The sequence below is a fragment of the Lissotriton vulgaris genome, unplaced genomic scaffold (assembly GCF_964263255.1).
Source record: "Lissotriton vulgaris unplaced genomic scaffold, aLisVul1.2 SCAFFOLD_4443, whole genome shotgun sequence".
NCBI classification, from domain to species: Eukaryota; Metazoa; Chordata; class Amphibia; order Caudata; family Salamandridae; genus Lissotriton; species Lissotriton vulgaris.
Genome location: NW_028242086.1, coordinates 134,204 through 148,829, shown reverse-complemented (window position 1 = coordinate 148,829; position 14,626 = coordinate 134,204). Strand labels below are relative to the sequence as shown.

The 14,626-nt window shown below is 44.2% G+C and overlaps 1 protein-coding gene across 1 annotated transcript in view; it reads left to right on the top strand.

Annotated features, from left to right (window-relative positions):
• Positions 1-511: 511 nt before the first annotated feature.
• Positions 512-14,626, top strand: part of LOC147669069 (histone acetyltransferase KAT6B-like) — a gene marked incomplete at its 3' end in the record, with an annotated part of 135,168 nt that continues 121,053 nt past the window's right edge. Inside the window, exons 1-2 of the mRNA XM_086948249.1 lie at positions 512-1,102; positions 9,889-9,997. Coding sequence (XP_086804375.1) covers positions 512-1,102; positions 9,889-9,997 — 700 coding nt within the window. The remainder of the gene's footprint in view (positions 1,103-9,888; positions 9,998-14,626) is intronic.

Below are 14,626 nucleotides of genomic sequence, written 5' to 3'. Positions count from 1 at the left end.
ATTCCGAACGTTTTACGCTACATTATACAAAGCCGATGACGTCTCGCCGGAGGAGGTCCATCGATACTTGGAATCGGCGAATGTAATGGAGTTGTCTCAGGACAATGTAGATTCCTTGGACGCCCCTATTCGCATAGACTAAGTCATTGCAGCTATCTCTCGTCTTCGCCTCCTGAAGTCCCCAGGACCTGATGGATTTTCAGCCGGGTTTTATAAAACCTTTTGCCAACTGCTGGCCCCGGTCCTCACCCGGCTTTTCAACTCCTTCGAGGGCCCGAACTCTATTCCTCCAGACATGTTGGCAGCTGAGATTATCGTGCTACCCAAACCAGGCAAAAAACCCTCCAGCTGTTCAGCATTCCGCCCCATATCCCTACTGGACCTGAAGATCTTTACTGGGATCTTGGCTGCGCGCCTCGGCCCATGTCTGCCTGGGATCTTGGAGCCTGATCAATCTGGTTTTGTCCCCAATCGCCAATGCAGCGACAACACTAAACGTATTTTACACCTGATGGATAAGGCCCACTTCCAGAACTCGGACTCCGCCTTGTTGGCTATAGATGCGGAGAAAGCGTTTGACCGGGTGGACTGGCACTTCCTCCAGCAAGTCCTGCGGCGCTTTCGTGTGGGGGACAGGTTTCAGGCCTGGATCACGAGCTGCTACCACCGCCCCCAAGCTCGTGTCCGCTTGGGAGGCCTGCGCTCTGATCCTTTTGAGATTCAGCGGGGCACGAGGCAAGGTTGCCCCCTTTCGCCCCTTCTCTTCGCCCTTTACGTAGAGCCTCTTGCGCAAAAGATCCGCGACAACCCTACCATCCGAGGCATGACCTTTGGCCGGGAGCCCCATGTAATAGGCCTTTATGCCGATGATATCATTGCCGCTCTGGATGCCCCGGATTGTTCCGTCCCTGCATTCCTGATGGAGCTGGAATCATTTGGAGCCATTTCTGGCTTCAAAATCAATAAAGGGAAATCCCTCATTTTACCCTTGGGCAGGAACGTCCACGCGCACACCTCTCCACCTGCTTACGGAGGAGGTGTCTCCTCTGCAGCACATCTCCCATACCTAGGCATCACGCTCACGGCTTCCACGGACTTCATGGTGACACAACTACGCAGCCCTCTCCTCCCGGATCCGGTCTGACCTAGCTCGATGGGCCAAACAACCACTCGCTCTACTGGGTCGCATTGCGGCGGTCAAGATGTCGTCCCTGCCTAAGATCCTGTACTTTTTTCAGACTCTCCCGATGCTCCCCCCAGGGGGCACCATTCAGGCCTTCCAAGCCGCCATCCATCATTTCATCTGGGAGGGCAAACAGGCGCGCCTACATAAACACCTAGCCTATAGGACTGCAGACAAGGAAGGTCTTGGTATCCCCAACTTGTTGCAATATTTCCAGGCGGCGCAACTCCGATACTTGGTAGAATGGTTTAGGCCAGAGTCCGAGAAGCGCTGGTTATTCCAGGACAGAGCAATGGCTGGCACCTCCCTTTGGAAGATCCTGTTCCTTCTTAGACAACACAGACCACGCTACCTTTTACGGGCTCCTATCACTCGCACTGTCATGCAGGTCTGGAACGCGGTCGCGGTCAAAAAGGATCTCACCACCTTCCCTTCTCCCCTTACGCCTGTTCTGGATAACCCGGAGTTCCCATCGGGCAATGCTCCTAGAGCCTTTCCGCAATGGCGAGGAATTGGTAGTTTCTCCGCTGGTCACCTCTTTGACTTGCGGGGTTTCCTCCCTCTTAAAGACATAATCCAAGGCTACGATGTTGTATCCTCTCATCTATTTCAATATTTCCAGCTCCGACATTGGCTCACCCATCCGGACGTAATCCCCTTGGTGGGCAGGCCCATGACAGTCTTCGAGAAATGGCTAGTGACGAGAGACTCTGACAAACATCTTATCACAGACCTTTACAAAATGCTTACACCTACTCCCCCCGTCGGGCAAAAAGCGGTCCAGAGGCGTTGGGAGGCAGAATTGGGGAGGGCCTTGTCACACAAGGAATGGAGCCATGTTTACTATAGAGCTGCACACACCACTCGCAACAGGGCTGCCAGGGAAACGGCGACAAAACTGGCCATATATTGGCACCTCACGCCGGCTCGGCTCAATAAGGGCAACCCTGCACGAAGCGCGTTATGCTGGAGGGGTTGCGGGGAAAGGGGCACTCTGACACACCTCCTCTGGGACTGCCGCGAGGTTCAAGACTATTGGAAGGCTGTCCTAGACGACATCGATTCCGCATTTGATACGGAAATCCTCAGATTCCCGGCATATGCCACTTTGGGTTTGCCCAACGCACTCACATTCCCCCTGAAATCCCTTAGAGGTCGCCAGATGGGAGTAGCTATGCAGGCCGCAACACATGTCCTCTCCCTGTGGGGCTCCACCACCAGACCTACTCACACAAGTTGGTTACATAAGATATGGTTTACCCTGGGCATTGAGCGCATTCACGCCACGCTTACACAGTCCACGGCTGCTTACCAGAAAGTGTGGCTCCCACTGCTCTCCCTTTTATCAAGGGAATTCAATGAGATCACGTGCCCCAAATACCTGCGCATTCTGAGACTTACCGCAAACACAAATGACTCCATACATCCACCTGAGTGATCGCTTCAGCTACTACATGATTAGGGCTTTGCTTGCCCCACAAGATTGGCACACTGGGCGGGGTGGGAACCAGGAGGAAGGGTGGGGGAGCGGGGGGGTTACAGTTGGGGTTTTTCTTCTTACGGTTTCACTGCTGCATAACAAGAAGTGTTTGCACTTCAAGTACCATGTCATTGTTTTATCAATCATGTTTTCTGTATACTGCTTGATTGCCTTTTTTTGCCTGGCACGCCTCCCTTGCAATGTAATGACTAATGATGCTCCTGAAACCAATAAAACAAATTTGAATTTAAAAATCACTGCACTGGTAAGTGCATTTAAGGAAAAGGAAAATGCAAGGTTTACTACCTACATTGGGCCTGTACAAAGGAATTGCCCTACGCTGAAGACCTGAAGATCACGTGTGCAGACTGGCAGCCAATAAAGAGATCTCCGAACGGGCAACATAGACACTCTGGATGGAAGATTACAAATCATGCGTTCTTTCACTTTCTGAATGAACTGCAGTGGCGGGAACAGGTAAATTGCCTTACCAGGGTACAGAGTATTTCTGTAGTCAAATAGACTAATAAATGTCTGTACTATAATGTTGCATTATTTGATAGGTATCCAGCTAAAGATCTAGTGCAATAAGCGCAGGATACCGCAGCAGGATCCACATGCGGATAACCTGGTCCTTCGTACAGAGTATCATCAATTAAGATTCCCAAATTCCTTAAATCTTTCTTAGGAGTGGGAACAGGGCCCAGTGTAGTTGGCCACCAGGTGCCATTCCAAATGCCTAGTTGCTTTCTAATAAAGGAGCCCCACTTATCCTTAAGTTTGACAATGATTTTGTATCCCAAGTGGCACTAGCTTAAATTGCACCTTATAGATTCAGCCTTCTCAGATACAATTAATTTAGTCAGCGTTTAATTTAATATCAAACCTCCTAGGTATACCTGTAGGGACATTGCTTCAACAAATGGAAACTGTACATTTTTCAACATTCATAGTCCTAAGTTTGATGGGGTCGCTATTATAAGTCGTGGGTATAATGTGTTTAACTAATATTTGCAAACATATCTAACCGTACGCCCAGAAACTGTCTTGCACTTTAACTCGCACATACTCGTACACGTGCATATAAGCTAACCCCCAGCCTAGCGTCTGAAAAAAAGCAAGTGCCCAAAATGGTGTGAACTAGCCCATGGCCACTTTGGCTGAGCCCGAATCCTTATGATGGATGTGCAGTGCTGCACCAGGGAGGTTGCTGCTGTTCCCGATCTACCTTGGGAGCACTCCTGTCCTATTGAGCAGCAATTAAACTTACAATCTGGTGTTAAGGCCGCAATGCTTCCCTGATGGATTCCAACTACAACCCTGCCTTTGTATGAACAGCAGGCTCGATTTCCTCTGATATAGCAATGGCTTTGCCATTGCTGTCTACCGCGCCGATAAATAATTTACGAATGTCACATTCATATAATGAAACAAATCCAAGCCTCCAATCTCATTCATCTCCCAGACGACTTTTCCCTTCTCTGACGAAAGGAGCCAGACGTGGCCGTAAGCCAAAAAGCAGCCTGTCTTTTTCTCCCAAAGGTAGCGCAAAGGACAAAGGTTGCTGCTAGTTCAAGGCCCGAAAGATGTATGCTTTCTTCACCAGACCTAATAATTGCGAATTTGCAGATCTACCACAACATGCTTGTTTCCTAGAATACTAAGTGAATCAATTATTCAATCCATGAGGGAATATCACACAGCCATAAGACTGCAGGTTTCAAGCTGCTTCCTGATCCAAAGCTGCCTGCGCTATCTAGTGTGACAGGAGATGCAAGTAGGAAGGTGGGATGCGATTTAAAAAGTGATCATGAAGTTGTGATATTAAAAAGGTTTTGGCTAGCGACTAGAACTGTTTCTGAGATTCCTCAGCTGAGGCGTTAACATCAGCCTTCTGCTGTATAACTGGTTAATTGCCTCGTGCATAATTAAACCAAATAATGTCATCTTTAAACGATGCAACTGATCTCCATTAGCGAAAACACTGTGTGAAATAGAACAGTGCTCCCGTCCTCGGTGCGCGCTCCCTTTGTCTCAATAGAGCCACCACCGAAGCGGTGTGTGAGCATGTTGATGAGGGCGAGAGCAGGCCCTCTCCACGAAGCAGGAACACTGCACAGCATTGAAAACGTCACAGCACGGCCATTTTTAGATCTGCCTGCGTCAAACACTGACTCCACTAGTAGTCACAGTTTTAATGTGCCAAACGTCTCCCCGGGTGTGAATTTGCCACATGACAAGATCTTTCTTCAAGATCTCACTGCACCTGCACTGCTAACCAAATGAAGACTGCTCTTTCAATTGTTTTTTTTTTTTAATATTTTTTTTTTATTAAACAGTCGACCATTGACAATAACATGCATCTATGTATAGACTGGCATCTTTCAATACAGAGGCAAAATCACTTGCAGCAAATTAAATGACCAATGTTACATTCAGCTAATCTGGGGAGAGGGGGGTGGGGATGGGGGTTCAGGGTTTCAGAAGCTTCCTTGTCACCAGGTCTTCTCGTGGGGACAGATGCCACCTCTATATTCATTCCATGCTCCCCATGTCTTACTCCACTTCCCTGGGCAACCCCGGCTCTTTGAATTGTTGATGCTAATATTCGTATAGTGTCTCTGAAGCACCCGAGAGGGGGTTGCATCTTGATGCGCTATAACAAGAGAGCATTAAGTAATTTTACCTGTAATGCATGTGTTCATCATAAGAATGGTAAAGGGCGTCTTTAGCATTTCTCAATCCAATGGAGGTCCGTTAAAGATATCCATTATTTTAATTGTGAAAAAGCAGCTTTGACTCCCAAGACTTTAGATGCTGCTTGGTGCAAACCACCTCGAATTCACATAAGAATAGCGATCAAAATAACGAGGCAGGCGCTGGAATTAAAAGGCGAAGAACACGTTTCTTTCTCCGGAGGAGAACACATCACATCAGACACCGGGACTATCGTCAGGAGGTGCTCTAACTGCATCTCATTTTGGCTCTTCCTTTTATACAGATTTTACACAATTCATTGTCATGTCAGCCCACCTTTGTTATATCAACATGTTTATACAAGATTTGAGTCCCCGCTCCGAGCGTGTTGTCATACAAGCCCCACTGTTATTCTCCTCCCACCCGGGTCAAACAGACAATATTATGGTATAACAGGGCCTTGCTTCAGGGTCTAAAACATGTGAGACCGGCCAGATCTAAGAGTCTGTTCCGTTGATAAAACAGGTCCCATTGTTGGTGAAAACAAGTCTTGGTGTTTGCGGTGCATTAAACCATGTCTGCAAGGGTCATCTTAGTATCTGAAATCTTTGGTTAGTACACAAGTGTGGGGAGGGGAGCAGAATGCAAAAGTTCATAAGTTCATTAGTTATCGAGGACAGGAAGAGGTGGTGGTTTAGCCAAAGGGCGCTAAGGGTTGTTGTGGCAATAGGTCTCTTTGAAGGTACCATCAAAGGCATGCCTGTTAGTTATGGCCTCAGCACACATACCAGGTTTGGTCAGAGGGTCAGATGGGAGCTAGTGAGGGCAGGGTGAGAAAAAGGTGACCATCAGAACTTAGCTGAGTTACTAGTAATGTCTAGGCCAAAGGGAGCAATCCTGCTTTTACCCCTAATTTCTTTGAACTCAATTTAGACGCGGGGCAACTTCACCCCCCAAAGCAGGATTAGAGGGGAGGGAGCGTATTGGCATCTTAGCAAACAAATGTAGATGTGTTGGCCTGCCTTTAGTGATTCTTGGGTATTACTGTGATATATTAGCTGCAGTTATTGCATGGCTCTGAAGTATAGAAATATTTAACGTGTCTTACCGGAGACCTGCATAACCTGGCTTTTTAGCCATTTTCTTTGTTGATTAACGCAAAAAACATATTCATCCCCATTTTTTGCAATCTATATTTTGTTCAGACGTTTTTCCTTTGAACCCCTGTGAAGTTCACGGGCTCCAGTAATAGAAGTGATAAATGGATGACTCTGTAATGGTGGTTCGTTTTCTTCACTGAGGAATTCTCGGTGACTTATTCTTTCTAGTATGTCTTTACAATCTGCCACTATTGCCATTCATAAAAGCTTAATGACTGGTTCTACTTACGACTGCAAGACCATCAACCTCCTTATTTTCTTCTCTCTGGTGCCCAAACTGAATGGAGCTTGGTATTATCAGCACTGATAGATACCCTATATTTTGACACCCATCCAATGTGAAAGTGATGACAACTTCTCACATGAACTTTACTGGTTTTAGGATGGACACAGTGAGTACCGTTAACAAAAAGCATAGCTTGAGACAAAGCTGACCTCTGATGACCTTAGTACAATGGAATTATGACAGCTATATAACTAACTAGAATTACCTTCTGCCATTTTTAAAGTTTGATATTGTTGACATTATGACATGGAAAAGTAGTGTTTTATTTTTCTTCCCATTGTAATCTTGTTTGACAGTCTGCAATAAATTGTCCTGCTTAGATGAGAACCTTTTTGTCTTCACTTAATATACATGTACTATAGAAAAGTATCTGATTACTCCAGTTTTAGTTTAGGTTTGAAGCACTGCATTCACTGCGCTAGAATTAGCAATACGTTTTGTTCGAATTGTGTATTTGTGTTGGATAGTTGTCTATGAATGTTAGCTTTATGAATCTGGCATGGAAAAGAAGAGATTACTGGGTGATTTAATATAAGTAGTTTTTAGAGTTAAATCTAATGAAGCAAACATGAACTCTTGAACTTTATTGCTTTCCAACCTATAGTATATTATGAAGGCAATCTATGAGGCAGCCTCTTCTGTGAGCGCTTTTAGGAGGGGGCTGACCAAGTTTTTTCTACGTAATGGGCAATTTCATCACTAGAATTGATTGCTTTCCTCCTTAGGTTTTAGTGGGTTGACAACTCTGGAGTTTGGGTTATTGAGATTATTGTTGGCAGTGGGAAGCGTTAGGGGGATGACCTAGTCTCCTTCAATTGTGCCTTAGGTCGAGGAACTTCAAAATATCTTGCATATCTTGTTCTTGGACGTATTGTAATTTCGTAAAGACTTAAAAACGTGGCTCTTTAATCAATAGTTCCCTCTCTTTCTACTGTCTAGTTTTTCTTTTTCATCCTTTCTGCGTTTCCTAGCTCTGGGAAACCTTCGGGTAGCTGTTGCGCTGTACAAATGCAATAAATAATAAATAATAAATAAATATTGTTCAGCCCAGATCCTCGTAGGAACACTAAAGGAGATCAAAGGGGTAAATAGACTTGTCGCAATGGTTATTTGGAAAACCTTTGCTTCTTGCTATTTTGTTGTTGTTTGTATATTCTTCTCCACAAACCTAGCTGCTTCTTTCCTGCAGCCAGGGCAGATTGGTCCTTTGCATGACCTGCTTAAGAATACCACAACGTTCGATTTAAAGCTTTTGCTCAATTATTTATTACAGTTTTTAACAAAACTGAGTCACCCGTGTCCCAGTCATTAGCTTTGTTCATTTTTAAACATTTTATATTTTGCATGGTGCAATGTCTGCCAAAATCATTCTTGGGTTCTTTTGAGCTGTTGAATTTTCTAATGACCTTTGACTTTTAGGTTAGTGTCCAATGGTGAGAGTAGCATATTTTGAAATTGGCTTTTCTTCAAGGCAGGTTTTTCTTTTTATTAGGTTTTTGCTCAGGATGTTATCTTTCAAATATGTTGATCGTGCTGTATTTCTGATTGTTGAATTATACTTACATTTGAAGTGCCACCTACCTGTTTTCAAGCAGAGATGGCTTGCATGTTAATAAAAGACTTCAGGTTCGTAGGGAAGGTACATTTTCTGTGTACAGGATAGCATCAGCCAAGCTTCAGTGTGAATACCAGACTACTTTTGTGTTCAACCGTGATGTACACGCTTGCTTACTGAAGGCTAAATCAAACTTGTGTAGGGTGTTCCTAAATTGACTATACATAGTACTCTTAGCTTAAGTTTTTACTGTTTGAGCCATCATTTTAACTGTGTTGTACTGTAAGCAGGTGAGCCTACTTATTTAGGTCTATGTGGATGTCTTGGTAACCTTGCGTGTGGCTTTTGAAATTCTGGTTAACTTAGCACTGTCCTCATGACCTGCAGTTAACCTAGTTTGCGGGAATGGCATAAAATATGATAGCTGCGGCATGCAGCAAATAGCCTCTTGAATACATGCAACTGGGCTGGAGTGATTAGGTATCTACTGCCCATAAAAAACACCTAGGATGATGGGTACAAAGTAATGAACGTGCCTCAAGCATGGAGCATGTCTGCTAGTGAGTGCATAGTCGCACTGTTGTTCATGAAGATTAAGACCTGCATGAGTTAGTCACCTGTCAGTCACTGCCACCTAGACACAGAACAGAACAAAGGGTTACAACGTTTACTTAATCATTAAACTGATTAGCAACCAACATCTCTGATTGCCACTGGACCTCGAGAAAACCAAATAAAGCAATAAAGGATGGTACAGCACATCTAAAAAGTAACCGCATGAAGAAACTCAATCTAAGCTGGGTGTCTTTCTTGCTACCTATCTTCAATGCGTGTGTATGCAACCGACTATGGTGATTTTTTTTCGCATAATTCTAATTGGCCTCTTTCTCGCACAATAACTTGGGAGTTGTAACCGTCCCGCACGAAGGTGTGTGCATAATGTAAAACCTTCAATCTAGTCATAACGTTCACAATGTATTGTAGCATGGCTTCTCTTTCCTTTTATAACCTAGAACTGTGGGGCTTGTGATGCGCTCGTGAAAGCAGCATCAGTAGTAGCAGTTTGGGCCAAGTATACATGGCCTTTAAGAAGTCTTACTTTATACTTAAGTGTATACCTTGCTGGTTTAGGTAACACAGGACCGATGGGATGTGCATGCTTGGCTCAGTTATATAGGTGGAGACAATGGAGTACCGTGAGGCAAAGAAGGAATGCAGAGCTTAATAAAAAAAATGGGAGCCTTTTAACTAACTCGAGGGACCACTCGTGCACACAAGTGGGTTTGCTGTGTGTGTGTGTGTGTGAGAGACACGTGCTTCTTCTAGGAGTACACTGCTGTACACTGCCTGTACTAGGGCATAACCATGAATTCTCGAAAATTAATAGTTATTGATTAGATCAAGGGCCTATCGTGGTGGGCCGCTTTCGTAACAAAGCAAAAATGTGCAGCTGTTTAGATGACTTATTTGCACGAGACCTTTTAGTGGACACGACTTTAACTTACTTGCTTCTTTTTTTGCCCACAGCCTCGAGCTGATCCCATTCCAATTTGTAGTTTCTGTTTGGGGACGAAAGAATCAAATCGCGAGAAGAAGCCGGAAGAACTCATCTCCTGCGCAGACTGTGGCAGCAGTGGTGAGTACTTCAGAATTACTAAATGACTTCATTTGTGCAAGATACTGTCCTGCGGCTACGGACTCCGAGTGATCTAATCCACTTAGCGTTAAGAACTGTTACTATTCTCATTTACACCACCTTTCCGGACTGACTACCTCCCATAAAAGAGAACCACCACAGAAAATGTTTCGGAATAAATAAAGGGGCTAAATGCAAAGTTTTGTCTTTGCAAAGTTTGTATTTTTGACAACTTTGCAAATGTCGCTGCACTTGTGATAAAAGTCCAGCAAACGTAGTTTATCCTTGAAAACAATCGCAGCAAAAACACTTTAACAGTTTCACTGGATAAAATGTTTTGGAAAAAATATTTTAACACGGAAATAATTTACAAACACTTTTACAAAGTGTAGATACTTTGCAACCTTAATTAAGCCTAGCAGAGGAAAATACAATTTTAAAAACGCACCATTTATAAACAACAAGAATGAATTGACGGCTACCCATGATGTGTGTAATCTAGTTTGCAAGAAGGGTCTGTTTGAAGGCTGCTACAAAACCACATGACACGTCTGTTCTGGAACCTTGTTTCCAGTCTTTAGGTTAGACTAGTGTTTAACTAAATGTTGGTTCGGTTTAGACCTAATCGATAATATTATTGCATAGATAGCAAATAGGTTAAACTGCACGCCATTATATTGATATTAAACTGTTTCTCTATCATCCTAGCAAGTATTCATGCTATGTATCATGGCCCCATGAATAAACATTAAAGGAGTATTCTTAAGATTCAAAAGTGTTCAACCTTTACAAAATAGGCAGTTGGGAAGTAAATTGATTTCTCCACCATGGGTGTTTTGAGAAGTTCACTTCCACAAAAACACTCACACACCCAGAACTTAATGTAACATAGCTACGCCCACCCATGTACACAATCCACAAGCACGCATATACATGACTCACTGAACACCCCCACCCACATAAGCCCTCAAATCTATCATACCTTGCATCACACACATCACACAACATACATCACAAACACCATGCTTCTCCCGCTCAGTCCACACACTCCACCCACCTGCACTTAACACTCCATCTCCCTGAATTGTTCCCCCACCCTCGTAGTACTTAACAACCTTCATCACAGAATGAATAAAAAAATAGATATAATGAGCTATATGGATTAATTCGACTCCCATGTCTCCATATTTAGGACAACACACATCCTTATGTGGCTTAATGTTACTCTGTAATTTGTGTGTTGCAAATGCTTTCTCAACAACAGTGGTCCATTGCAAAAAGTAGTTTTGGAGAGAAACAATAAAATATAGACAGTCGTAGCTATATTTAGTAAGTAGACCGGCCCAGCCGGGCGAGGGTCTTGTGTATTAATGTAAATAAAAATTTGAGACAATATTACAATATTACAAGGTGGGGCACAAGCCTGTGACCCACAGAACACACTTACAAAATGACATACAAACAGAACATACAAGGCTTGTTAGGCAACAAACAATTGGTTAGCGACACTTCCAATATAATCTTGTCAAAGTGTCACTGCAGAATAAACCATAACACCTTTACAATCAAATCTCAGTTTTTTGTGGTAGTATAAGGTGTTGAAGGGGTGTCGACGGCGTTTCGATTCGCTATTTTAGATCACGCGAATCATCATCAGGACATGAATTTATGCCTAAGATAAGCCATAATAGCCTAGAAAAGAAGGGAAAGGAAAGAGTAATTACTGGGAAGCCCTGGTATCAGACCACCTGTAGGTGAAAGGGCTTAATTACAAGCAATACAGATAACATTTCTGGTATGTCATACCAACTGTGTGTTAGTTCTGATAGTTTGTGAACATCCTATATGCAGTATAAACTGCTTCCAATAGTTGTACTTGTGTCATTAAGGAGCTGTGCCGAGAGGCATACTTCAAAATGTGACAGGGACATAGGCCTGCTGTGCCCCAGGGGACATGTGGCCTGGTAGTGAATGCGGCGTGGGGTTAATCAGTGAACAATGCTCGTGGTTGGGGGGAGTGTGACTCCGTGAGTTGCATGTAGATAAGGTAACTAGACGATTGCATTTGGTGCAACGGTGCCTAGTGCCCGGGATTCGTGATCGGAGGAACCTCGGCGGTGAAAGTGCGAGTGAAAGAACTACCACAGGTGGTGAAGGGTGCCTGTATTTTCGATCTTAGCCGAGTGATAGAGGTGACCCCACGGCGTAGGTAAGCATAAAGAATGCACAGGCTTACCACGGGACCGGAGATTGTCAACAGTACAATTGTGGCTGCGAGCCTATGAAAATTCAAAGAATGGTGTAATTACCGATCATGACCTCCAAGAGAAAATTAATCATATACTGTATTCCCAATTTAGGGTGCATTCAACAGGCATGTGGGAACAGAAGTAACGCTTACCTCTAAATAAAGGCAAAAAGGAAAACCAATCTCGTGGGCTGCTTGGACGATACCTGTGGAATAACGCGGTAGGCAGTAGCCGATTAGTAACGTGGTCCACGTAGGGGTCCAACAGTAAGGGTGCCTTACGGGAATATTAGGCTTACCGGTATAGCAGGGACGAGTTCCCTCGATGTACGGCGGGCTCTCGGGTCGCGGTGATTCTACTCCGCAGCCAGTGTTATTGTATAAGAGGCACTTCCTGTTGGATTCGTGACGCGGGAGACGCGGGGTGAGGGAAAGTGAGGAAGGACTAATCTTGAATGATACCCAGTGAATGGGGCTGCCATTTTGAGATGGACCAGCGAATGAATACAATGAATGGGTACAATAAGGCAAGCCTACAGAGATTACCCTTGTGGCGCCTAAATAAGTCCAGTAAAGCTTACTAATAACAAGGAATTGTGAAGAAAAACAATGAGACACACATTTGGTCGAAACCAGCAGTATAGGTATTAAGAACCTTTAGCAGAGCGATGTAATACATTAAGCAGAGAGGTTAGACAAGAAGGAAATCAAATCAGCGAATTACGATCCTCCAAAAGATTTAGTCCCGTGTTAAGGCTGTCTGTTTTGAGGATCCATTTAAGTTCTTCTTTGTTGAGGATTCTGGAAATGTCACCTCCTCGTGCAGGAACTTTGACTGCAGTGATGATTGTCCACCTTAAGTCATTTTCCGAATGTCCTTTCTGTAGATAGTGTTCGACCAGTGGTGCCTTTGCAGTCTTGCACCTTATCCGACTTCTGTGTTGTGAAATGCGCAGACGGATTTTTTGGGTGGTCTGTCCCACGTAGATCTTATCGCATGGGCAAAATATGGCATAAACAACATTACACGAATTACAGTTGGTGAATGTTTTCAGTTCAGTGCGAATGTTGTTAACCTCATAGATGCTAGAAAACATCCCTCCCCAGTGCTGCGCTGTCCATTGGAACCAGTGCTGAATGGACGTCCAATGGTCGTGCGCAGCACTGGGGAGGTAGTGCTGCCGTCGGCCAACGCACTGACGCAGCACTTAAGGGGTTAAACACAAATTCCTTACAATCACTCGTGAACTCACACACTACACAATTGCCACACCGTGCATGGCCTCGTAATGGTTCCATATGCCAAAGGTCATTCAGTGTGGGGTTTGTGTTCTTGGTGCAGGGGAGGGCAGCTCTGACTATTTGGTCCCTGATGTTCTGACTTTTTTTGAAGGCAAACAGTGGTTGGTCTGAACTGAGATTACCCGCATTCAAAACCTGCCAGTTTTTCATTATTGTTTTACGAATGCAGTTTGAGACCGATGAAAATGTGGTTACACATACCAATCGGTCAGTATTGGTCTTAATTTTAGGTTCTAGGAGGGTATCGCGTGGGCAGTACCATGCCAGTTTCATGGCATTCCTCACTAGTCTTTTGGGATAACCTCTAGAGATGAGTTTCGAACAAAGTATTTTGGCTTCTGAAAAATAGTCTTGTCTGAGAGAGCAGTTCCTACGTATTCGTAGAAATTGAGAATAAGGCAAACTATCTCTCAGGGCCCGGGGATGACTGCTGTTATAACTCAACAGAGTGTTCCGTTCTGTTGGTTTACGGAACAAACCTGTGATCAATAATCCCTCAATGTTTTATACGCAAGTCAAAGAAGGGGATTGACTCCTTGTCATGTGTGACTGTGAAGCTAAGGCCGCCACAGTTGCTGTTTAGCCATTGACGAAAGACTTCCAGATTCTGTTTCACCTTTCCAGATAAGATATCGTCAATGTACCTCTTCCATTCCACTATGCATGGTTTGAAAGGGTTTGAAGATGTTAGGACGATGTTCTGTTCCAAGTGATCTACATACAGAATGGCCAACATGGGAGCAAAAATTGCTCCCATTGAGGTCCCCCGGACCTGTAGGTAAAATTGACCCTCAAAGACAAAGAAATTACGAGTGAGGCACACTTCAAGGAGTTGCATGATGAAAGAGGTGGGTACATTATGTGGGCGTGGTCTGCTCTCTAAAATAGATTGCATTACCAGTAATGATATTCTCTGTGGGATATTGGTATACAGAGACTCTACGTCCAAGGTTCCTCAAATAAGTAAACTAAACGTGCTAACTATTAGAGGCCTCTGACATGCAAACAGGGTAATTGGTTCACCACCACCACAGACCGTTTTCCTCCTGGACAAAGCACAAACGCATTTCTCAAAGTCT